Below are 27243 nucleotides of genomic sequence, written 5' to 3' on the forward strand. Positions count from 1 at the left end.
ACTACTTAAATCACAATTTTATTTTTCAAATTCAAAAACAATTAACTGTATTTAACATGTTACATCAACAGATTTAAAATATCATGCTCTATTTAAATATTTGACTGACAACAATGTATACAAATAAAACGTTACACAAATATATTTAAGAAAACATTTTGGTCTTCAATCTGAACAATAAATAGACAGGCACTCCTATATATACAAAGAAGGGGTCATTACTTAGAACAAATTCTCATATAAGCAACATGTGGAAATATGGCAAGAAAAGATTTCTAGAGTTTTGGGAAACATGCTGTATGACACATCATGCAATTTCCAAATCTCACTTTCAAAACTTGAAACGTTTAAGATGTATATTGTTCTGAGTTTATCATCATCCGTTTATAGAGGAGATCCAAACCAAGCTTTCCTGAGTGATGTGCAATTTCAGACTTCAGTTATCCATATCAAATCAAGCTACCTGATGATTGTTTTTAACACCAATACAGAAAACAAGGACTGGCCAGAGCAGCCTTTTCTGTAAATAAAATGAGTGACAGAAGAACTTTGATTTATAAAGCTTAACTGAAATTCAAGACAAAAATCTGCCTATTAGCAAAGTCCAAAATAAAACCTATCCTCTTCCTTACATGTCCAGCTCTTAAATTTTATCCCATTTGAAATTATATTGTGATTTTATAAGATATAAAGTATCATTACATAAAAGGTAGAGATTTAGTATCCTTTCAGATACAGGCAGACACATTTTGCACAGCAGATCACATTTAAATGAGAGAATACTGTTCAGAAGTAGCATATGATAGAGGAAGAGTTACAAAATCAAAACACCTTTCAATTAGTGTAATTTTTTAAAGTTATTATTTTTTTTTATTTTTTTTTTACTTTGTGTAAAAATTAGACTTCCCCAATTTCTGAATTTTTACGTTACAAATGCTATTTCAAACAGACAAGTTTTCTCAGGAAAAAAAGTCTGTGTTTACAGCTTCTACCACCACAATTAAAATAAGATGCACTAGCAATGAAAAGTGGGCAATCCATGCTTTCAACATTATGGTGATAGCTAACCATGAATCAATGAAGAATTTTTAGTTATAACTTCTGAAGTCTATTTTAAAATTTGTAGATGAAATATTGAAACATAATAACTGCTAAGACAGTGGAAAGATTAGGACTAAGTCTTCATGCCACACTCTCAAAAATTTGTTATTCTAGTATTATTTTTACTTTTAGAAGTACTGAACAAATGTTTCTAGCTAATGATTTTTAAGAGAAGTAACTTTAAAAACCATTAAGTGAGAACAAAGAGGAGTTTTAATGATTCAATGAAGAAATTAGACCCAATCTTGGAAAATAAATTGAAGACACTTACGCATGTTACTTTAAACATTTAACAATTTAAGTGTGGATCCTGCAAGCGTGTCCAAATCTTAATCATTTCTTGAGGTTTTCTGCTATGTACTAACATTAAGTTTGTGTAGGAACATATGTTATTCCTGTGTTTCTCTTCAATATCAAATGTTTTGAAGCCTTTGTGTTTTTCCGGAGCAAGCCCAAGTTTCTGAAGGCACATTCCAGTATAAACGTCATCAATAGGATAGAGGAGGACCTGGTCAGATGCATTGTTCAGTCTTAATGCCAAATCACCAGAGTACAGAAACCCACCACCTCCTGCATATGGAGGATAAGAACCTTCAAAAACACTTTCTGGAATGTAGTACTTTAATTTTTTTTCTCGATGAGGTCCAGCATCTTTGATCACATCACCTATAAATAAGTCTTTTGCTTTGTCCTTTGATAAATTCTTCAAGTAATCCAGGATCTGGTGGGTATTCACAAAAACATCATCATCCCCCTTAAAAATAAACTGGGCCTCTGGACACGTGCTGCTGACCCATTTAAGAAACAGCACCTCTTTCAGAGTCAAGTTGAAGAAAGTGTCTCTGTAGTTCCAAAGAAGAATGTCTTGGTGGGTTTGACTCTCAAATTTCAGCATGTCTGAAAGGTCAGGAAAGTTATCTTCTGGAGGGGTCTGTCCCAACAAAAAGACCCTTACAACTGTTACATCCCCTGATTGTATTTCTTTACCCCAAGATTCCCTAATTGCTTGCCTTCTATCAAAATGTGGTATAAGTGACTTGATAGCCAGTAGCAGGAAAGGTTTGTGTTTGCACTTTTTTGGTTGATCCACTAATAATGAATAATTTCTACATCTTAAATAAAGCAGGAAGTCTTTAAATCTGTCTGGCAACGTTGCAAAGTCATTAACCTCTGATGTTACTGATGGATCAGGGTCACAGGAATTCAGAACACTAGTATTAGAAATTAAGGTTTCTTCCACAGTCATATTGGAAAGCAAGGTCAAAATGGGGTTGTACAAGAATTCCAGCTTCTGTTGCTGTTTGTTCCAATAGGCCTTGTGAGGAGTGTATTTCCTCCAGAACTTGCTGCTGGGTATTATAACCTGTCCTTTTGTATTCTTCTCTTGACCACCACTTTTGGAGACTTCCACAATCACATAAATAAAAAAGTTTACCATCATCAGAATTCCCAGCAGCCTTAGTCTTCTGCGTCCAACACTCATTTCTCATATCTGAAAAGAAAAATGATGGTTAGATTTTATTCAATCTTTTTCAAACAGGTTTCTAATTTCATAGGAATACAAGAGGTTTTTTTTGACCACTTCTAACCTCACAGTGTACAAAAGTCAGCAAGCCAAGAGTTGACATTTACATACTGAAAATGAAAAATGAATTGGTCACCCTCTAATATACAAGCTCTCTCTTGCAGCTATAGGGGTTTTGGTTCCATTAGAAAGGAAAAGTTTGTCAATCAAGAGAACAAGCAACGATGGAAAGTTTTGCTTGAATTTCTAAAGCAGAATAAAGCATTTGACCATACGTCTAAATTATTAGCAAGTGATCTCTTTCCAAAAGGTTTACATGAGATAAAATGTTTGACTATACAATAATCAAGGCTTGAGAGCTCATTTGCCCTCAGCAGTTGGTAAGCTTTTCCTTGGTAATAAAGTGAGCCTAAGGCTGGGTTGGGTTGAGAGAATAAGGTTGGGTTGGGGTGGGGTTGTGACAACCCCTTATGGTTGTGACATCCTTCCAAATGTGAACCGCTACAGTACTCAGTTTTTGAGTCTACAGTTTGTCACTCCCCCTAGCTTTCCCAAGCAGAAGCCAAGTGAAATTGACAAGCTTGGCCAGTTTCAAAGCTGCTATTCACCTCTGTGTAGGCAGCAGTGACCCTTTTTTATAATTCTGAACTTCATTCTCCTGCTGGGGAAGAAAATGAGTTGTACCAGAAGGTAACACTAAAGTAATCTGTAGGAGAGGACTACCAAAAAGAATAAAGGGGGGAGGGGCAGGGGTATAGGAAGCCATTTTCTTAGTGCGGCAACCAAAAGGGTAGGGAAAGTAGCTAAGACCCTCCTCAACCCCCTTGCAGGGAGGATTTACTACTCTTCTCCAACACACACACACACTCACTCTCCCAGGAAGCTCCTGAGAAGAAGAGAAATTGATCCCTCTTCCTTCTAGCAGCTAGACAACAAGGGGAATGAAAGCTTTGAGTTTATCAGACACGAGAGGCTGAGATGAAGGATGAGAGGTATCCATAAGGCTGGTTGGAATTCCTGTGACTTCCCTATGCTGTAAGCTGAGCTTCTTATCAGGATGTTGTCCCCAAACTCACTAGTACTCCCTCCTTTCCCTCAAACGTATCTTTTATACTAGCCTCTGATAAATTGTAAGAGCCCTGTGGATTCTATAAGTGAACCCAAACTAACTTCAAGTTTTTTCTATAGTCCTATAAAAAAAATTAAATAAAAAATGAACAATTTACATTATAAACCTTGCAGCAACAGCTTGTCAACTCTTAAGGACTTGTGTAATATACACGAACACACACACACACACACCCAACAATACCCACATTATACAAACTACATGAAAATTCTAAAGAGATACCAATATAAGTGGGACATTACCCAAAACATAAGACTGTATCAAACTATACATCACAAATTTTTAGAAAACTAGTGTTTCTCATTTTCTAAAGAGCTAACAAGACACCCAAGCTAACAGCAGCCAATGTAACAGGGGAGAGAGATCTGCCATGGCCCTTCCTATCCTCCTCCCCACAGGGACCAGAGTCAGACAAAAGAAGCTATAGAACAGACCTTATCGAGGTTGTCAAGAGGATTTTTTTTTCTCTTTCTTAAAGACACAGTACCTACTAAATAGTTTTCTTTCCTCCCCTGGCAGGAGTCTTAAAACAATAGTCTAGCATCACATAATATTGTTTCCAAGCATATACTTTCATCTATCATATGATATCTAATTTTCTCCTCCCATTACTATCGTCTTCTTGCTGTGCCTGATAGTACATCAAATTAAACAAGTAACACAAAATACCAGTTAATAGATTACATCAAGGATTCCAAACTTCATTGCACCGCAACCCCCCTTCTCACAACAAAAATTACTACATGACCCCAGGAAGGGGAACCGAAGCCTGAGCCTGCTTGAGCCCCGCCGCCCCAGGCAGGGGGGCCAAAGCCCCACCAGCCTGGGCGAAAAAGCCAAAGCTGAAACCCCAGGGCTTCATCCTCGGGGGTGGAGGGCTGTAACCTGAGCCCTGTCCAAGCCTGAAACCAAAGCCCCAGGCAGTGGGACTTGTACTTCTGCTTCGGCCTTGGGAGGCAGGATGAGGGCTTCAGCCCTTGGCCCCAACCAGTCTAATGTCAGCCCAGGAGACTCCATTAAAATGAGGTCGTGACCCACTTTGGAGTCCCGACCCACGTTTGAGAACCGCTGGATTACACTGATGCATACAAAATTCAAAAGAGATTAGGTATAAAAAAACCAACAACAACAAAAACTGTGCTTGACACCACTGAGGACAAATAATTTATCCTTCAATATGGCCTGGGGAGTTGTAGCACAAGTTACCACTAATACAGTAACTGTTTGGGACTCAAAGATTGACAATATGGAAACCAAAACAGACATATAAGAAATAAACGAGTACCAAAAGGAAGTGCAAGAATGTGTTTCAGAGATGAAAGGGTAACTACATTTTGGATAACTAAATCAGACATAGCTGAAAAACTGGAAGACTAAGAACCAAATTAGAAGGAAAAACCATCTAAAAGTGGGTGGTAAGCAACTTATATTCTCCTTTGAACAGTGCATTCTTGCTGCACATAAAATGTAAGTGAAAAATGATAGGATTAAAATAGGACAAGCACAGAAAGTCAAACCACTCTTGGAAACAAAGGGAAAGCTCAGAGCATTTACCAGTCAACAACCAAACCTGCCCACCATAATAATTTTCAGGGCTGGGCCTGTGCAACTTTAATTTGACCCCTTGTGTACATAAATTACGATACAGTCTTGAATTATATTACTGAATATTACTTTAACGTGGCTTGCGTAGTCACTGCAGACTGCTGGGAGAGAGCTCTCCGGCGCTCTAAAAAAAACCACCCCCACAAAAAGGATAGTTCCCAGTGCTGGTGCACTGTTTACACTGGCGCTTTACAGCGCTGAAACTTGCTGCACTCACGGGTGTGTTTTTTCACACCCCTGAGCAAGAAAGTTGCAGCGCTTTAAATTGCCAGTGTAGACAAGTCCTGTGAGTGGTCAGCACTTCTGAATCAGAATCTATGGTCTCAAGCTGGACATCCAGAAAGTGAGGCACACACAACTGGCGACCACATGTAAAATGTCTGGTTTAAAGTGACTTGCCCCGTGCCACACAAGAACTATGGCAGAAGCAGGGATAGAATCCCAACTTCCAGGGTGGCATTTCACTCCCTTAACTATGAGACCATCCTTTCACTTCCTGCAATCTTTTCCCTCATTCATTACATACCTTTCAACTTCTTAAAAAAATAAGACAGGGATCCTAAAGCCAGCCTCCGTCACTACCAGAGGTGGCTGAAAATTTTCTGATGGAAGTTTTCCACTGGAAACACTGACTAGACAGAACCTAAATGTTCCATGGGAATGTGCTGATTCTGTTGAAAGTTTCAATACGAACCAGGCAGCTCCCCACCCTCCCAGCAGTCCACACAGCAGACTTTCAAGGCTTCCCAGACTGCCCACCTGACAAGCTCCCCAGTGAACGGGATGCCAGGTTACTCAACGTTCCAAGCTGTCTGGCTTCCTATGTTCCGCAGGAAGCAAGGCAACCACATCCCAAGGTGGCTGGCTCCCCAGATTGCCTGGCTCTTCAGCCAGCTTGCCAGGGAGGCGGGTGGTTAGCTGGTCTAGACATTTTTTTAAAAATTCTGTTTTTTCTGAAACTGAATTTTTCAAAAAAGTTTCTGTTCTGTAGAAAATTTCTCATTTCTGACATTTCATTCTAAATCAGACTCAAAACAATTTAATAAAAGTGAAGTTTTCCATGCGATGGAAATTCCAGTTCCTGCACAGCTCTATTCACTACACAACCGTGATTCATCTCTAGAGCAGGTCCATCCTGTGCACTGATTGAGGTAGGGGTCCTGTTGAAAAAAATAGTACGCCATCATGTAATTAAAGACTTTATCATAATATCTATGAACAGGAGGAGTGAATTAAAGTTACACAGGCAACCTTAATTCTGGTATTCCCTAACTTTTAAGTGCTTGCGTGTTTTCCGTCGCAATCATAATGTTCTTTTCATGTAATTTTTTGGTATTTAATTTCCTAGGATTTTAATAAAGTAAATTGTTTAAACAGATTCCATCATGTAGCATCACATAAACACACACACCCCCATTGTTCATCAGCAGAGTTGGAACCTCTAGAACTGCCGCCACAGACCTTGGCCACCTGAGCTAAGAGAGTAACTGATAGCAAGAATAGATTGCCATCCTCTATGTAGACCAGCACTAGAGGGAGATGGCACACTTTGTCAGTGGGTTTTACAGATATTTGCTGACAGCAGATAAATGGTGAAACTCAGCTCAGAAAGGAAGTGTGCTTTATAAAGCACGTGTGAACTACAATTTTTTCCCCCAAAGTCGTATCTTGGTCAAAAAATGATGGATTTTCACAGGAACAGCAAAAGGTACATCCTTGACACAATGTCCCTGCTTCAAAGCAGAGCTGGAGCTTCTCAAAAAAAAGGTCACCAGAATTTTAGCATTGCAAAACAACGTATTTTCCCCTAGCCTCGTTCTTGGAAATGGCCAAAACATTTTGGCTGACACTTTCCAAAAACAGTCAACCTGAGGTAGACACCAAACACGGATAATGTCAGCCCAACTGGTTAAAGTCTGGCAACATGATAAGCAACTGAAAAAGGGTCTTATAATGGGAAATGTTGGTCAATCTTAATAGTCAGTATTGCTGGCCCCATCTATATTCACATCAGCAAATTTCATAAGAACTGCCAGACTGGGTCAGATCAATGGTCCATCTAGCCCAGTATCCTATCTCTGACTGTGGCTAGTACAAAAGTGAGAGAGAAATCGTACAGGACAGGGCAATTTTGGAGAGATCCACCTGTGTCTTCCACTCCTGGCTTTTAGCAGTCAGAGGTTATGGGGTGCCCCAAGCCTGGGATTGCATCCCTGACCATCTTGGCTAATAGTCATTGTTGGGTCTATCCTCCATTAACTTACCTAGTTCTTTTTTAAACCCAGCTATTCTTTTGGCCACCACAACATCCCATGGCAGTGAGTTCCACCGGTAAAAATTAACCAAGTTTGCTGTATCCAGAGAGACAGAATACACACCAGCCAGTTGGTTCAGCTGGTGGTGCACACCTTACTTTAATATAACACCACCCATGGTGTGAAAAAGTACTTCCTCTTGTTTGTATTAAAACTGCTGCCTATTAATTTCAAGTGACCCCTGTTTTTTGTATTGTTGGAAAGTGTAACTAACACTTCCTTATTCACCTTTTCCACACCATTCATGATTTTATAGACCTCTCTCTCTTTCTCTCTCTCTTGATCACACACAGCCCTAATTTTTTTGGTCTCTCTTTGTGTGCAAGCTGTTCCATACCTTTGATAATCTTTGTGTCCTTCTCTGAACCTATTACAGTTCCACTATATCTTTCTTGAGATGGGGTGAAGAGAAATGGACACAATATTCCAAATGTGGGTACACTGTAGATTTATATAGTGGCATTATATCTTCTATCTTATTTTCTATCCCTTTCCTAATAGTTCCTTACATTCTGTTAAAGCCTTTTTGGCTGCCACTGTGCATTGAGCTGAAGTTTTCAGATAACTATCCGTAGTGACTCCCGAGATCTTTTTCTTGAGTGGTAACAGATAATTTAGAACCCATCATTATATATGTATAGTTGGGATTATGTTTTCCAAACTACACTACTTTGTACTTATCAACATTGAATTTCATCTGCCATTTTGCTATCCAGTCACCCCGTTTTGTGAGATCCCCCTGTAACTCTTTGCAGCCAGCTTTTAACTTAACTATCTTGAATAATTCTATATCATGTGCAAACTTGGCCACTTCGCTATTCATTCCTTTTCCACACAATTAAATGAATACACCAAACAGCACAGATTCCATTACAGGTCCTTGGGGGACCCCATGGCTTACCTCTCTTCAGTGCGAAAACTGACTATTTATTCCTACACCATATTTCCTTTGATTTCAATGTATTGTAATCTACTGTTATACTGCTGTTGCTGAAGAGAATGTACTAAGGACAGCAGGCACCATCAGCAATCACTATTGACAAAGCAGATTCAGTTATAGTTCATTGTGGGTTAAGTATAAGCCATTTTTAAAAGCAGAGTTCCATGCAACAATGCAAGTTGTGTGAAATATGTTGCTGAATAATGAAGATCTAATAAGGGAAATTAGAATTTTTTTAAATTAAAATTTTATGAACATACTGCTTTTTTTATTGTTTCTAACTATATAATTTACATATAGTACGATGAATAAGTTAATGGCTTGCAAGACAGAAACAGATCACCAATTTTTGTTAAACTACAGCAATTAACTCTCTTGAATATATTATATTTCTTCAAAAAAGTGGTTTTAATAAGCAGAAGAAAGAGAGCCATTTGAACACTTGTATTATTCACCATACTGTATAACAACTATATACTGAGTCACAAACTAAAAAGGTAAGAAGTTTAAAATGGAAGAAAAAAATGTTCTTTTAAAGGGTAAGCCAGTAGAACTCATTGCTGAAGGATTATAATTTTGACAAGTAGCTCAGTAAGTTTCATAAAAAAGATAGCAACTGCAGTTGCACTAGATAGACTTTACAGTTTTAAAACTTCATGCTTGAGGACATAAGATGATATAAGGTTGCCAGACAACCAGGGGAACTGGATTTACAACTCCAAAACCAGTAACAGTCTGCCACATATGTTTTTCTGTGGTGTAAACAGACACAGCTGTGTCTTAAGACCACTCTTGTTTTCCATCTGGTCTGTTGGTGTTGCACTGACTGATCAAAATGCTAGTGGTGTGAATTTTGAGTTCAGGTAGCTTGCCAGCAGTAACAGCATAAAAATGTACTAGACCAGTGTTTTTTGCCACTTACACGTTAGTAGTAGCAATCTGAGCAGGTCATGTGGACAGACTTTACTGAAGAGGTTTTAACTAGAGTCAGTGAGGAGGAGGAGTTAGTATCATGGAAAACCTTTGCCATTCAGACTAGATGACCATAATGGTCTCTTCTGTCCTTAGAATCTATGTATTATAAGAACTGAAGTAGTAGTAAGCCCAGAGGAAGCCAGTGTGCTTCTAACCCAGTCTTTGGCTACACTGGATACTTTTACATCAGTGTAGCTACACTGATATACTTGCATCAGCATAGACACATCTACCACTGTTTCAAATTAAGGAAAAATGCACCAGTCCTGTTGCACTGGTATAAAAAGACACATACACTAAGGATCTACACCAGTGTACCTTTGCCAGTGAAAAGTGTAGCTAGTACCTCAAAAGAAAGAAGAATGATCCCGGCTGCCAGCTGCAACAAAGAAAGAGAAAAAAACAGTAGATTCTACACCTTCAGCAGTAGTCAAGGACTGGTATAGACACAAATTTCCATCTGTTTAGCTAAAGTTTAAACTGTTCTGAAAACACACCTTTAGTTAAACAGTGCAAGTCCATGGGTTGATAAGGTCTGTGTCTGGACTCTGGAGTTCCTGTATGACCCCAACAGGAGCTGTGGCTGAATCACCAATTTCATGCTTCTTTTTTTGGATAGTAAGGGAAGTTACTACATACAGAAACAGATACAATCTGCTGCTGAGGGTGCTCAGTAGGGATGAGGCAGGCAGGCAAAAAAGGAGTGGGGGTGGGGGGAATAGGAGAATACAGAAGAGAAATGGTTAGCATAGTAGTTCAGTGGCAGCACATCTGAGTTTGGTACTGAACTATATTCCTCTCTCTTTGGGCTGGGAGCACTGTGAAGGCGGTGAGCTGAGACAGAGGAATACTGGCTGCACTAACACTTTTCTGTGAGACTAAATGAAAAGCATCTAAACCTAAGTTGATGGGAGGGTAGCTATAACCCATGACCCCAATTCAGAGGCAAAGCTCTGAAAACCTCAAAATAGAAAGAGGAGGAAAATGAGACAAAACGCTGGCCACAGCGTTCTTGATTACCTAAATGCCTGTCTCTAAATTTTTATAAAAGAACAGGAGTACTTGTGACACTCTAGAGACTAACAAATTTATTAGACCATAACCTTTTGTGGGCTACAGCCCACTTCATAGGATGCACAGAATGGAACATACAGTAAGAAGATTATATATATATATATATATATATATATATATAAACACACATAGAAGGTGAAAGTTGCCATAAAAACTGTAAGAGGCTAATTAAGATGAGCTATTATTAGCAGGAGAAAATAAACTTTTGTAGTGATAATCAAGACAGCCCATTTAGACAGTTGACAAGAAGCTGTAAGGATACTTAACACAGAGAAAGAGATTCAATATGAAATCTAAATTTTAAGAAACTACAGAAACCACAGTACTCTAGGAAGGAATTAAGGTTTTCAGCAAAGTTTTGTTCAAGGTAAGGACGTACTTCAGCAATATTTCAAAATGGTGATAAGCAAACTTGTAGACAAGGGAGGTATAAAAAAAGGCATAGTTTGGAAGAAGAGTTAAGATCTGAATTAGGGAGAGTGACTGTGGAATCTGCAATGAGACAAAAAGGACTTAATTTTTTATAGATTTTTAAGGCCAGAACGGACCATTGCGATCAACTAGTTTAACCTCCTACCTAACTCATGGCATAACATTTCACCAAGTAGTTACTTCAGCAGTCCAATATGTTGTGGTTTAACCTATAGGACTGCTTGATTTGAAGATTTCAAGTGATACAGAATCCGCCTCATTCTTCAATAAGTTGTTCAATACCTTGAATCATTAAGTTCAGTACACCTTGATTCTCAGCTATATGGTTAACATTTTAACTGTGTTTATCCCTTAATACACTCCCCTTTTGTTGTAAATTAAACACTTGACTGCTCTAGCAAGTCTATCACAATGACTGGTTACCTTGCTAGTAAACTGGTGACTATCCAAACTCTGCAGCCCCTCTCCCCTGTGGAAAAAATTCCAATGCTCTATAAAACGTTCTCCATTACACCACTTACCTAGCCAATAGTTCTCACCTTTGAAATATTTAGTAGGAAGCAGTGATCTAGCCAGGATCTTAGTTTTAAAAAAAGCAAGCCAAAAATCGTAAAAAGAGTTTGTGCAATACAAAGTAGTGCCATCCAAAGCGGAAGTCAGAAATTAGAAGTCACAGAGGGAACACAATGTAAAAAGGAAATGCCATGGACAGAATTTTAAGGGGGTCAGGGAGGCAAAACTACTCGTTCATCCGTAATTTCCATTTCTCCTAGTAGATTCACCTCTCTGGACGGACACCCTAACTCATAGGTATTCTTGTACAACCTAGCAAAATTAAAGCAGAGTTCCTCTTTTTTCTCGAAAATGAAAGTTCTTCCTGTTGGCAACTAATCTTACCCTTCCCAGACACACATTTACAATGTAAAGGACACACAAGCTGAATCCCTTCCTACATAGAATCTGCTCCCAATGTTTCTAACCCTTCTTGTCCTTCTCACCATTACTATTTTACCTTTAGAAATCAGACGAGCAAGACTAAAACCAGTACTGAAGATGAAAAGTGTCCCTTCAATTTTTACTATGCTATTATGTTTTTTGGATTATTTTAGTACCTCATAGCATGGTGCTAGAAAATATATTAAGGATTGTATATTCATATATTCTTAGCACCTAAACTTTATTACTCAGCCTGACCAGTGCCCATGGAAAACTTAGGGCAAATGGTGAGATGTCTGAGGACTCATTCTTTATTCATTCTTTACTTGTCTGGGATGTACATGGTTGAGCAGGAAAAAAGTAATTTATTTTTATATTATTCACTTCCCAATACTCAAGCAAGGTATTCGGTACAAAATGAGTTTAATAAGTCATATTTCTATTGCATATTCTTTTGAAAGTATTTTACTGTTGTAACCTAGTACAAATATTGATGACAAAAATTTGTTTTTATTCCTCTGCTGTGGATCTCTATTCTGGATGTAGTTTATAGGTATTTATGTCCAAGCCATAAAGTCCATTACAGATGGTATATACAGCGGGCCTAGTGAAGTCCTGCTAAATCAACCGCAGATCACTGACAGAAGAGAGTTATTAGATGAGAAATGTGACTTACATTGACTTAGCTTAATTGAGCTCAATCACTACAACTAAATGTAAAACAATTTAAGTGTCCATTCAAGGACCTACTGTGATTTAACTAAAATGGATTTAAAAACTGACTTATGTTAAATCAGTTCAACTTCTGTATGTGGACAGGACCTTTGTTTTACTAATTTCTCATCAACTAACACACTTCTTTTAGTATACTCACATGTGCTCATTTCTTTCTCACCACACTCATTTTAGCCTTCTCAGATTTGGTTTGGGGCACTCCAATTCTCCTCCAAAGACAGGAAGACATCTGCAGAAACAGCTGTCTTCTCCCGCACAAAACAGCTTATGCATTTATCCCTCCGCTGATGAGAATGAAACACTACTCCTTTTGGAACACAATGCTCTTCCATAAATCAGTGAGAAGGGTCACCAAAGGACAATGTAAGGAGTGTCTTACTCTGATACCAGCACTTTCCTGTACTGTTAGTATTTAAATTCTCAGTCCATCCTGTACTAAAATCTTAAAGGGAAATCCTGACCAAGATTATAAAATTGATTTTATCATAACTCATCTTTCCTGACATTTTATAGGGAAAACTCTCCTGGGTACTTCATCTGGGGTGTCACCATGATGTGGCCCGTTTGGAGAATAATATACGGAGAGATGGCAATTCCAGAAGACCCTCTTAAGAAGTAAAAGAGGGAAAACCTGCAGATGCACAGAATCCGAAGGAATGGTGGGGTCAAAGATCCAGAGTAAAATTAACAAACCAGATGTTTAAGGAAGAAACTATTACTTGGATTTTAGTTACATCTACCAACTTCATCAAGGAAGGGATAACAATGGAGATTTGGCCCATTCCCCTCCAAAAAATAATTAAGTTAAACGTCCATATCTAAGTTATTCCATTACCTGATTACACTCAGCATACTTTCTGTAATATTAACAGAAGAAGTGTTTTATTGCCCAGCTCTAGTATCACTGACCTTGAAGTCCGCTGGCAGTTGCTAGAAAAAACAACAAAAAGAACCCAGTTTGACCTGAACCAAAAATAAAGTTTTTTGGTAATCAAACAAAGTCAACAAAAGTTACATTTTGGATCAAACTAAACATTTTGTTTCTAGGCATTTTTAACCTTTCTTAATAAAAGCAAAGGAGATGCCGGGCTAGATTCATAAAACTGGAAGAGAAGGTGCCCCCCTCATACCAAATAGCCCAGTCATTAGGGCACTCACCTGGGATATGGGAAACCCAGGTTAAAATCCCTTCTCTGGAGGAAGGGCTGAATGCAGGTCTCCCCCCTCAAAGATGAGTGTCTTAACCATCAAACTATATAGGCTATTCTGGGGTAGGCCTCTCTTTCAAGCCCTCCCATTAAACCCATTCCACTTTGTACAAAATACCTACATAGTCTCTGGATCAGAGAGTGTGAGAACATTGAAATACAGTGTACAGTGGAAGATTTATATTAACACCTAAATAACTTTAATTCCTAATTATCACTTTGGATAAAAGAATACTTCGAGATTCAACACATTCCTTCTTTCAAATAAAGCATCAGAAGTTAATATAAGCATCCTTGAGCCATCTCAGAAGTTCTCCAGCAAAGGTATGGAGAAAGATACTTGACATTTGTGAGATTTCCAAAGTAAACAAACAGAAATAAAACTTTTCTTTAAACAAAAACAGGGAGGATTTGATTTAAATCACTAGTCAGGAAGACTTGATTTAATCACGGATCTCTACATAAAAGTGAATTCTTCTTGGCTGTTATAACTTTAATACGTATTCTTCACAACTCAGAGATAGATGTAGGTTTCATTTTTAGAAGGTACACACCATACATTTTTAAAGTGATTTATTTTGAACATTTTTCAGATTCGTTTTACAGCTATATCAGAAAATGAATGATTGTTTGGTTATTTCATTTACCAAAGGTAACTGAAGCAGATATTTTTGAAGTCATTGGGAGGTGAACTACCTCGAATTAAACAGGTTAATCATTAATATTTGGAGGATTCTCTTGCCATGCTGTATTAGGAGAAGATCATCACCAGACAGACATTTAAATTGTTTTATTTAACTAAAACAACAATGTTAGGTATTCCGGATTTTTTTCTTCAACAGCAAACATATAATATTTTAAACAAAACAAGCGTATGAATTTAGTTAAATATTCAAATTTTTTAAAATCAGGTTTGTTTTTGTTAAAATTGTTTTTAACTAACATTGTTAAATGAAATATTTAAAAAAACAAACAAAAATTAAATCGACTGTGTCAGCCAGGTCAACACAAGAAACTTAAAATATTGGTGTCTGCAGCTAACTCAGTCGTTTTCACCTTCATTTTCCTGTTTGTTCATAATCTGGAAAAGAAAAACAAGCTTTCTGGCTTTTTCAGGTCCCAAACGATTTCTCAATTTGGAATGAATTAATCCAAAGGAAGAAAATATTCTTTCTACACCAGCAGAAGAAGCTACTGCTGTTAAAAGAGAGATTATCATTTCAACAGTCTCTGAATCCAAGCGCTTAAGCGACTTCCACCAGTTCACTGGTGTGACTTTCTTTAAAACATCATCAGAAAACATATACTTCTTGAATGGTTCTTATTCCCAAACTGGGTCTCTTTTACAACCTGCTGCCATTATAGGTTTTCCCTTCTAGTGAGAGAATGGTATGGTAGATCTCAAATCAATGAAGGCTACACTCAGAAAGACCTCAAGACTTCTGGAAAATGCTGCTCAAACAGTTTCACTTTTGTTTCTATGGCCTGTCCCTCCCTGCTCACATTTATCTCCAGATTTATTCTCCTTGTCCAGATCTATCCCACCCCCAACAATCTTCTGTTCATTGAACTTTTTGAAACTTTGCACTTTTAGAGAGAGGTAAGGGATTGACTCAGTGTTCACAAATTTGCAGAGGGACAATAGGGTTGAAGTCTGTTATTCCTCACTTCTGTATATTATTTATTTATTTAAAAACATTTTTGCTGTTAACAAGCATGTAATCTCTGGCAACGCAAATCCACAGTTTGAGAACTGCAAAACTAAGCATCTCTGATGGTATCTTCTAGACTGAGCATTGAGTTCCATTGGGTAGATAGAAAGATTAACCTAAATAATCTATACAGAAGCTCCTGGTATCCCATGAAATTGGGTCCCTAATCCATGAACTATTGGAAATCATTTACAAAACTTTACATTAATGTATTGTCTTATACTACAGAATTAGAATTTATAATCCCTATTCCATGATGAGATATCTTTGAGATATAATGTATCTTAATTAAAACTACCTTTAGATAAAATGCTTTAAGAGGAAAAAAAATCAAAAAAATCCAATTTAAATAAAAAAATCCAATATGATTTTTTTTCCCTGAACAAAAACTAAATGACTTCAGACATTCATGCACTGCAACAAAAAGGCAAAATCTCAATTTTTAAAAAATGCTTTGCAGGTCACACAGAAGTCTCTCATACACCAATCCCCTGAGTCTCAGGCCAGTGCCTTAACCATTAGACTATCCTTCATCTCTAATTCCACCCCCATATAATCAAATATTTCTCACATTCCCATCTTCCTGCAGCACTAAAAAAGTAACTTAGCAATGCTTACCAATTCAACTAAGGGAGTCTTATCTTCTCTTCTGTGGAGGACTGCAGTAGATCCACAAGCTTATTGGTTTGTTCCTGGACTTCTTCCATGGATATTATGAGAGCTTTCACCACCCTCTTAAGAAGCTTCTAAAAGCCACTGAAATCACCCAAAGGGCACCTGAAGAGATGACTGCCCCATCTGGGAAAGATAAGGATGTGGCCTGTGGAGATGGGAGTTCAGCCATGGGTGCTGTCTTCTCAGGTTCTTCCTCTTGGTGTTGAAGAGGAGAGGTCTTGAACAGGGGTTGTGGTGGCATAGGATCAGCTCTGGATACTGTAGGTGAAGTAGACAGTCTCTTGTATTGCTCAGTTCTGCTCTGGGAGTTATCACAGACCCCAGTGGCCACACTAGAACTGGTTGATATGGTCCCAGTGCCTAGAGTGTAAAAAATCAATGCCCTTGTTCTGATGATAGAATGTCCCAATACCTAGCTCTAGAGGAAGGTCTCAGTTCCAAAAATGATGATGTTGTGGCCACTTTTGAGGAGAGCATGTTTGAGGCTCTATCATCATCAGAGACTTTCAATGAAGCATAGTCCGGTTCCACTGAAGGAGCCAGATCCTTCAAAGTAAAGGATAGGGCTCTGGGCATCAATAGTGCCAAGGAAATTTGATGTCTTGGTGCTGACACAGCTGCCAATATTGGTAAGAGAGGTGATCCTGACTCCAGAAGAATTAAGAGGTCCTTCAGTGCTATAAACCTCTGGGATGCACAAGTGTCTCAGTTCTGATTACTCCCACAGCACAAGTTCAGGCTTCCATGCAGAGGCTGATGGTACAGCACACAGTGCAGAAGGCAGCAGTACCAGAGCAGGTTGTGGAAGTGCTGATGTTGATGCTACTGTATGAGCTGCTATAGGTGCTGAGTTCCTTATCGATGACAGAGGCTTTGGCAGCCTCAGCCCTGCCGGAGGTGCTTCAGCGCCCAGATGAAGCTGAGCTTCAATGGTAACTGCTTAAAGTCATGAAGTCTCAGACTGAATGGTGTCGAGGGGAGGCCCTGCTCAAGCTCTTAGTAGGAAATACGCTTCCCTGGCTTACCACTTCCTTAGACTTTACTGACATATTGCTGAGTCTCAGTTCCCAGGCTCTTCCATTCTGAGGGGCCACACAATGGGGTGGGGGGTGGGAGAAGGAGTGAGAAGTGTGTTTCAAAGATCCCAGGTCAGATGCCGACCTCAAAGATCTATAGGCATGATTCCCTATCCTCTCTCTCATATGTGAGTTAAAGAACTGGCAAACTGAACATCTTCCAGTGACACACATTTCTCTGAGGCTGCCAAGACACGTGTCTGTCAGTCAGGGGCACAGTTCTGTGATATACACAGCAATACTTGAAATTAGGGGACCTGGAAGAGGCAACTCTGGATCTAAAAATACATTTAAAATAGAAATAAGAACGCTTAAAAACACCACAAAACACTAAAATAAAAACTTGCCAACGGGCAAACTAACTACTAAAAACTAGAGTAACTACACAGGTAAAATAGTTGTTGGCAGTCATATGGACAGCAAGCACTCAAGCCTGAAAGCCAAGAGGAGAGGAACCGAGTAATGGCTACTGCACTCCTCCATTATATGCCCTCAGCGTGAAGCATGAAGATTCTCAAAGTGCATGGCCAGATGTCCAAAGCACTCCAAACTTGAGAGCATGAGTCACCTGAACACTAGTAATGGAATGTACATATGGACAAGCACTCGAAGGAGAATATTTTCTTAATTTCAATTTATTCAACTAATTCAGTTCAGTGACTAGTTCATCCAAAGTCGAGAAACGACTGGCAGTTTAGAAAACAGGAAAAGCTTGTTTTCCTTTTCCAATCTATGAATAAAAAAGTAGGTGTGAGTGGATGACCGCTACTAAAATCTTGAAGGACATGGTGACCAGAAAGAATCAGTTTAATTCACTACCTACAGGTAGTACTTTCTTTCTATAATAAGTCTAATAAGTCATATAAAACATGTTTTGTTTTTAAAGTTGTTTTTTTAATTAACTAATAAAAGCCATTTTCCAATGCTGTATTTGTGCTTTAACGGTATTCAAATTTCTACCCAAATAGAGTGTGACACAAATCATAAAGTTTAATTAAAGGTTTAAACTGTTTAGATCAACTTGGTTAAAACAGTGCAAAAAATGGTGGGGACACTCTTACTTTAGTTAAAACCAGGCATATTTTGGTTTAACTTAAATCAATTTTGTTGTCAGAAATAAAGAGGTTGGTACTGGTTTAAAAATCAATTTAAGTTGTTGCAACTTTCTTGTGTAGGCATAGCCTCAGTCTCCTACACATTTAATCCAATACCATGTATACTCTGCATTCACTTTAAAATATTTAAAGAAAAAAATTATGAAATATTTAAGGAAGTCATGAAGTCAACAAACTATCAGACTATGAATAGTTATGATTAGTTTGAAATGTTTAAAGCTCACTATTTACAGCCTTTTAAAGGTGCATTTTCAGACACATGGTGAAGTATGCCATTAACCATAAAAAAAGATACGTATTACGCACACAGATTTCTTGCAACAACCTTAACTTTGGCCATCAGTCAAGAAGAAATTCTACTGCCAGACTGAAGTAGAAACACATTATTTGTCTAAAAGACAAACACTACCAAGTTCTTTAGTTCCAAGCTCTAACGTACTTTAATCAGATATTAAAACAATGTTAAAGGCAGCCCACATCTAAATAATTCTCTCCTCACCCATCCCACAACTAAAGTTATCACTCTATAGTGACATTTTAAAAGAAACTTTGTTTTGATCATGCACTTCCCTTTGGTGGTCTGCAGTTGCAGTTAAACACTATTCTCAAAGTAGTGCTGATATTGAATTCTGGTACATAAGTAAATAAAAACAGCAATATTAGTGTCAACTCCAACTTCAAAACAAAGAAAAACCACATTTACCAAATAAAACTCGGTGAAGGGGGAAATGGTCAAGCTCTTAATGGTATTATATAAAACAGATGGAGGAAAGTAGGAAAGAATGCAGACTTCAAAAATGCACTTCAGAATAATTTCCAATATAAAAGCTAACAAAGAAATTAATCCACGTTCAAACAAAACCTACTTGATTGCCAGTTATATTTTTAAATATGGAGCAAGCAAATTTTCTACTCCTCAGCATGCCATTCATGTACTTTACATCCAAAATTGGAAACACACAGAATACAGCCCATACTGCATTACATTAGATTCACAAGCAAATGTAAAAATTAATCCCTTTCTCCCCTGCTTTCAATTTAAAATAAAATTATGATCTGTTTGATTAGTTTATGAGTATTGAATTTAATCAAGATCTAAAAGAACCAAATTGTTTTTCCTCAGTTTCTATATTCTTGGAAATAATCTAAGGCACAAGTCTACTAAGGCATTCTCAGCAGGTGTTTGTAAAATTTAAAATAAAACTATTGTATCATATCACAGTACTTTCCCTCCTCCACAATCCACCGCCCTCAATATAGAGGCCACCATCTTCGTGGAAAAGAACCGGACAAGAATCTGTTTGGAGCCATTCAAAGCCAATCTAAGCTACAATTACAATCAAGTGTGAGGTCCCCATTTCCACGTAATTCTGATATGCACTCTAAACAGGACTTTATCTTTGTTACATAGCCAGGCTAAAAGCCTTGGATGTTTCCAACAGAATTAAGATCCATTTTTCACTACAAATTGGAACCATGTTGTAAGCAGGACAGGGGATAACTGTGTTGTAACTGGATCCTCTGAACGTTGTAATAGTAGTGTAGAAAGGTGCTTAACTGGCTGAAGGTATCACTGAACAATCCAGGACATTTTCAGATTCCTTTGAGATTACTTCTACTCCTGAGCACGCCTTGCTGACCTGAGGAGCAAGATGCTGGGGATCAGGTATTTCACACGTATGTCCCATACAAATGTTCAGAGCAATACCACCAAGACAATCCTTGAAAAATTAACTTGATACATACAAGCCAGAAGTTGACATGAAATTTGGGGAGGCCCCCCACCACCAACATGGTTTAGGGTGGGGTGGCCAACCTGTGGCTCCGGAGCCACGTGTGGCTCTTCAGAAGTTAGTATGTGCCTCCTTGTATAGGTACCAACTCTGGGGCTGGAGCTACAGGAGCCAACTTTCCAATGTGCCGCGGGAGGAGGGGGAGTGTGTGCTCACTGCTCAACCCCTGGCTCTGCCACAGGCCCTGTCCCCACTCCACCCCTTCTCGCCCCCTCCCCTGAGCCTGCCGTGCCCTCGCTCCTCCCCCGCAGAGCCTCCTGCACGCCACAAAACAGCTGACTGGGAGGTGTGGGGAGGGAGTGGGAGGCACTGATCAGCGGGGCTGGGAGGCTCTGGGAGCGGAGAGGGGTGCTGCTGACGTATTACTGTCGCTCTTTGGTAATGTATATTTGTAAATTCTGGCTCCTTTTCAGGCTCAGGTTGGCCACCCCTGGGTTAGGGGCAACACCTTGGTAAGAAATCCAGGCTCCCTGCCCTACTCCACCCATAAAGCTGTTGGAAAGGAAGGGTGCTAGGATTCCTATCGGGGTGCTACCCCGACCTACAGCATCCTGGTATCAGCCTTTTACCAGTAGGTTTCTGATCTCTATTAAGTGTCCATCCACTGACTACTGGAAGGAAGAAGGAGCTTTCCACCTCCCATACTTCCACCCCTAATTTTGGAAAAGTTAGTTAACTGCTACTATCCTTCCCCTCGGCATCCATTTCTTTGGATCCTCACTTGTGAATAACTCCAGTTGCTTATCTTCTCCTGTCCTCTAGCCCTCCGAACAGCAGCAAAGTGAAGTTAACATGAATACCAGATTTACTGCTGTGTACAGGATTCTGAATAGCAATAGTAAATCTGTGGAGTTTTGTCAGTTTCACTTTGCTGCATAGGAAATTTATGAGCAGTAGCAAGCACGCTAAAGGTATCTGTAGATTTAGAAAGGCAACAATGCATCAATTCATATTCATAAGATTATCCTTACAACCATAAAGGGTTAGACAGTTTTTCCCTCATTGTTTAAATTTTGCAGAAACTGATGGTTAGCCCCTCTGGTGTGCAACTCAGAGAAAGTTTTCTTCCTGACATAAGTATTTCAAAACCACGGGCTGGCTATGTCAAAGCCTTCAGCTGCAGAAAAAGTGCATATGCCATATTAAAGAATCTCAATTTAAAAATCAGAAATATATATTAGCAAAAATCAGTGACCGATAACCCACTAAGAACACACCAAGTGTATTCAAGTTTTGGTCTAATATGTGTCTTTCATAGTAAGTAACTTATGGCATATCTTCTTATTCCTCAAATAGATTGCTTACCTGTCTACTTTGAAAGGTTTTGAGTATTCTTATTTGTAAATACAGTATATGCTGCAGCTAGAATTATAGACTTTTTGGCTGTGGTAGTGGGCGGGGGGGGGGGGGGGGGAAGAAGTTAGAGAATAATTCATGTAGGACTGAGGCCTGATCTACACATAGATCTTGTACCAGTATAATTATATGTATGTCAGGAGTGGACATAGTTTTCAAGTATAAAAGAACCTTATAGAAGCATCGTTTATTCTCAGTCACATAAAGCAATAAGCTGTACTGGTATAATCACTTTTATGCTAATATAAAACTTTCTACACTGAGAGGGGTTGTACTAATTTAACAATACCTGTACAATTACGTGGTATAACTTGTGTGGTTTGACAAAGCCCAAAGATAAGTTATCTTGCTAACATGAAGGAATCACCAATAAAAGTCATGGGTTTTGCTATTTTGAGCAAGTTTTCAGTTAAGTTTGAGTGAAACACCAACAATTCACAATACGAAACCTTAACAGAAAAAACATTTTTTTTCTGAACAGCAATTCAACAAGTTCTGACTATTAAAGTTACAAAAAGACTAAAAAAAATATATACATATTTTTCCAAAACAAATATTTTTGCTGACCAATCTGATGAAACTATTTCATCAATTTTCCCTTTGCGTTAAATAAACCAAACACCACACCCGTCACACTCTGGGATTTTTTCCTCTCTCTTATTTAAATGCTAATTGCTTCTCATGAGGATTCTATTCAATCGTTCTTTTGCACAATTCACCACAGTACATTTTAGTGATCCAGTCCTGCATTATACATGTCCTGGAAAATTGTGAAGGTTTGTGCACCTCTTTTAAGCACAAGGTCCCTGATTCCCCACCCACTGAAATCAGTGGAAAAGCTCCCATGACTTGATAGGTGCAGCATCAGGCCCAAAATCCCTACAGAGTATTTCTATGAGTAGAGGAACCAAACATTGCTATCTCACATCTGTTTAGATGTGTATACTCCAATTTGCAGTCAATGACTTCAAATTTTTGTGTTAAAACGAGAAAAAAAATAGTTCTTAATACGTTCTTAAATGTCACTCTTCTCCATTCCAGTTTACTGCCACTACTTTTGTCATTCGCAAATAGAAATTGCATCATGCAATCACTGAGCGACAGCAGAAAGATAAAATATAACACATATCCCCCATAAGGTGACAATATGACATAACAAATATATATTGACAGGCAGACTAAGTTATAGTGGATTTTAATTGTATTCTTTCCCAGAAAATACACACTGCTTACTAATTTTGTAGTCAACATTCATTTAAATGTAGAGCTAGAAAATATGTTACATTGTACAAAATATCCAATAGTCATCCAATGATTCCTTGTGTACAAAGCACAAGGACCCTAACATTTTGTTAAATTAATTAGAAAGCTTTTATGCAAGGGTTCTTTCAAAGAGGTATTAAAGATTGAAACAAAAATTAAAACTGAGCCTTTTTTTTTTTTTTAAAAGATTTTATGGATTTTTCAAAGATATTTTGCTTTTTTTCCTTTCCAAAGTCAGTAGTCCAGCACTCAAGTAACTGAACAAAACACATATACATGGGAGAAAAACAAAAAAAGTCAGCTTTACATTTTTAGGTTATAAGTAACAGCCAGCCAAAAATATAAACATAAAAATGCAGATATTGACTGCATATTTTAAAAGGCTGAAACTACCAGACATTGGTTAAATTTGTTTCTTATGTTGTTTCCACTATGAAAAAAAATATTCTGATGGAATTAAATGAAAACTGTTAAACCACCATTCTGCATAGTTGATTAAAGAATATATAAAAAAATAAACAAATAAGAAAGCCAGCAATCATTCTTGTTAGGTCCATCCTCAAGAAAAATTCAATTTTCAAGCAGATTTTTGACAGTACGTCTTTTGTTTCTCTCAAGTTACGTAAAGAAAAACCAACCCCTGGCCTTAAATATTTTGACTAAAAAGGATAAAGGAATAGTAGTCAACAGTATCAAAAGCTTAGCATAACACAAGACAGCGTTGAAATATGCAAAATACAGGTCTAGAATAACAAGTTCAGCCACCCCGGATTGCGTTTTACAATGTTATTAACAGTCATGTGCCATCAAAACATGGAATGCGGCAGTCTTTGGGATATGAGCCACAAAGCTGAAGTAAAAGCTCCTCCTGTCGTCTAAAGCAGCAAAGATTTCTCAACACACTCTGGACAAATACAGACATCAAAAATTAAATCTAGCTACAGAGAAAACAGGGTGACAGTTCAAAATTGAATCCTGAAGAATAATACAAATTTAAGAAAGGATTTTAGATTTTAAGAAAAAAAGTAGCAGAAAATCTGAAATGAAATTGAGACTAAAAAAAGTGGTGTTATAGTGTCCAGCTATACCACTAGTACTTTAGGGGATAATGCTCTCTTACTTTGTAATCTGTAATGCAAACCTAACCTGAGAAGCTACACAACATGACTGTAGAGAACTCAGCAGTCTGCATAACAAAAACCACCTACATAATTTTTACTCAAAAGAAGACACCACAACATTGCTATGGTATTGAGAACACTGGCCTTACAAGCTTCTTCTCCTCAGATCTCACACCATTTTAGCTACATAAGTGGGAGTGCTAGGGTAGGTTGCCTGTTTTCTCCACGTGTCATCTAACCCTGTTCAGAACAGGTCTAGACTCAGTGGTAAAGTCAGTGACAAATAGTCTAAACTAGTCCTACCACAAGTAGAACTGCACCAGCAGGTTGTAAATGATAGGTGATTTTAAGAACAATCCCCATGAAAACAACCTCTGTAGTAAGATCCTCTAAGTTAAATCCCTCCTAAACGCACTCCTTCCAAGCCTCTGATAGACAAAAAACCTTAAGACCCCCAATCCCAAAAATGCTTATGATCAATGGGGCCTACTCAACATGGGAAAATTAAGTATGTGCATAAGAATTTGTGGGATTAGGACATAAAAATATGTTCGCCTAGTGCTTGTCTTATCCTTATCCCTTTAGTTGTAACCTTCCCATAACAAAGACTATAATTATATTTGAGTCCTATCCAACACAGAGAATACCATCAGTCCTTAAAAAAAAAACAATGGATACGCAGTGAGTTTGCCACCAGTAGTGGAGAGAACACATTTCAGGTACTATTACTTCTCTTGCAAGTAAAAAATGATCAAATCTTTTTGTGACAGCCAGTCCCTTTACTTTCTCAAAGGCAAATAAGGACACAAGAGAAAACCACTGACTGGACAGAGCACTTGACTAGGTGTCAGGAAACCCAACCTATTCCCTGCTCTACCACTGATCTGCTGTGCAACCTTCAGCAAGTCACTTCACCTCTCTATACCTCAGATTCCCCTTTCTGAAATGGGGATAACAATATTTACACTCCTTTGTAGAGAGCTTTGAGATCTATAGATGAAAGGCACTATACAAAACTATATTCAGTGCTTCATAAACCCACTCATCTCCATTGTGAAACTTTATCACAGGAGATAAAAACAGGCAGGTACTAATAACATAATATATTTAAAGAGAATCAAGTACAAGTACAAATGTAGGGATTTGCCTTACCTACCTACTTTGATGTTCTTTCACTGACATCAACGGGCTTTGGATCAAGTCACAATCAGTTTAATTGTTTTCCCTCTACATAGAGAGTTTCCCATTTGTTTGTTGGGGGTCTCTCTCAACTGAGAAGGAAAAAAAATCTGAAAACAGGAAAACTTGATTGTGAAGCCACAAGAATTATCAGTGAGAGAAAGGAGAAAATGTAGTTCCTGAAACTACTTTTAGCTTAGTTTTTAAAAACTGACTGGAATGCAAGCTGACAGTGTCTCTTTAAAATATATATTTGTGAACAACTAATCTAGGAGTTTTTCTCAGAGGAGTTTTAAATTCATTCTTTCACTGCAATATTAGAATCGCTATTTAGAGAGCATTATAATACATGCAGCCTTTTTAAATGTAGATTTTTAGTTTTCCTGAATGTAATCACTTTCAGTTTGTCGAAATCAGGTAGGGACTTTAAGTTTAAAAGCAGTGTATGAACTCAAGTCCTCAATCCATATCACTCAGCCAAACATCAGAGTTAATTATTAAGCTCTAGCAGTGTGGAATATTTTCTGGAGGTCAAGCAAAAGGGTTTCTTGAGTAACTTTCATCATAAATTTTTCCTGGATGACTAAGGAATTGTGTGCCGCACTGCCACATTCAGAGCAAGTAACCTGATGTCTCCTGACAGAGTACAGTATGTCTCAAGAGGGACAAAATAGCGAGATTTCATTAAGGAACATATACATTTGGGACAAATTCTGCCAAAAGTAGCATTTTCTCTTCCTTTCAATATACACAGAAGCATACTTTATATCCCTAAAGACTTCAACTCACCAGAAATCTGTTTTAAGGACCTAGTTTGGGTAACAAAAATAGAGGAGACCGAACATCCTGCAACTTGCTGACTTCTATGGCAGTGAGAAACTCCCCAAGGCCACAACCAACGAAATGCCGCGTGGGAGCGGGTCCCCCCGCGCCCCACTGTCTACCTGGCCCCCTAGGTCCTTGCACAACGCCCACCGCTGCCGCATCCTGGTGCCGGCGCCTTCCCCAGAAGCGCTCGGTCTGCCCGAGAATCCCCCCGCCCCAACATGCAAACCACGAAAACTTAGATTGGCTGGTGCAGATGTCATCCCTGTCGGCAGATTTCAGGTAACTTTCCACAGCGAGGGGGGTACAGCATCCGCCGTAGCCGAGGTTGCGGTTTCACTTCCACTCTCACCCCGGCCTGCCAGCCCCAGACCCCACCTCGCCAGCTGCGTGCCAGCCGTTCCCCCTCCCCAAAGCAGCTCGTTTGGGCCTCAACCTGTCCGGGGGCGGCGAATCGTTGCGGACCCAGGGGCCTGTCAACCCCCATTTCCCTTGCTCCCGGACGCGCCGGAGTCGGGACCTGCGGTGTAAACAGCCTCGTACGCACCTTGCCAGACAACAGCTGGGCTCCACGTCGGCTGTTCCTGGGGCGCGTTCCGGCTCCACCATGCTTCTCACCACGGCCTCAGCAGCCGGGCCCCATCCTGCCGCCGCGCTCAGCCCCTGCGGCAGGGCGGCGGCTCCGGCCGGCCGGCCAGCGATGCTTCCCCGCGGCGCGTGCGGGCCGGATCTCACCGCCGGGGGAGCGGAGCGGTCTCTTCAGGGGAGCTGGGGGGCGGGCGATGGTCCCAGTCGCGGCGGGGAAAAGGGACGGAGGGCTGGGCGGCGGCGCCTCCGCCCCTCGCAGGAGACTCCCTGGCGGCTCGGCCACCTCGACCCGGCGGCGGCCGCTTCTCCTCACCGGCCGGGTCGAGCTGCCCAAGAGCGGATCTCAAAGAGCGCGGGGGGTCGGCGGCACCAGCCTCGCCGCCGGCGGGAGCCGCCGCCGGGACATGCTGGCGGGAAAAATTGCCCACTTGTTGGCCTCGCGCTCTGGGGACAGTCGCCCCGCGCCGCCCGTGCGCCCCCTCCTCGCGCTGCGCTGCCCGGCGCGCGGCCCCCTCCTCCAGCCTGCCACTGAGGCAGGCGGCGCGAGAGCGAACGACTCGGGGAG

At 39.5% G+C, this 27243-nt stretch overlaps 1 protein-coding gene across 1 annotated transcript; it reads right to left on the reverse strand.

The window, feature by feature from the left end:
• On the reverse strand, positions 1-27243 carry B3GNT2 (UDP-GlcNAc:betaGal beta-1,3-N-acetylglucosaminyltransferase 2). Its single transcript, XM_077814058.1, has 2 exons — positions 26638-27243; positions 1-2593 (listed from the first exon to the last, which is right to left on the reverse strand). Exon 2 carries the CDS (start codon positions 2582-2584, stop codon positions 1391-1393), a length of 1194 nt encoding a protein of 397 aa, XP_077670184.1. The 5' UTR covers positions 2585-2593; positions 26638-27243; the 3' UTR covers positions 1-1390.

The sequence above is a fragment of the Eretmochelys imbricata genome, chromosome 3 (assembly GCF_965152235.1).
Source record: "Eretmochelys imbricata isolate rEreImb1 chromosome 3, rEreImb1.hap1, whole genome shotgun sequence".
Taxonomy (NCBI): domain Eukaryota; kingdom Metazoa; phylum Chordata; order Testudines; family Cheloniidae; genus Eretmochelys; species Eretmochelys imbricata.

What these genes read in the sequence shown, in the direction of transcription:
- B3GNT2 (XM_077814058.1), bottom strand. Translation starts at nt 2,584, where the DNA reads ATGAGTGTTGGACGCAGAAGACTAAGGCTGCTGGGAATTCTGATGATG.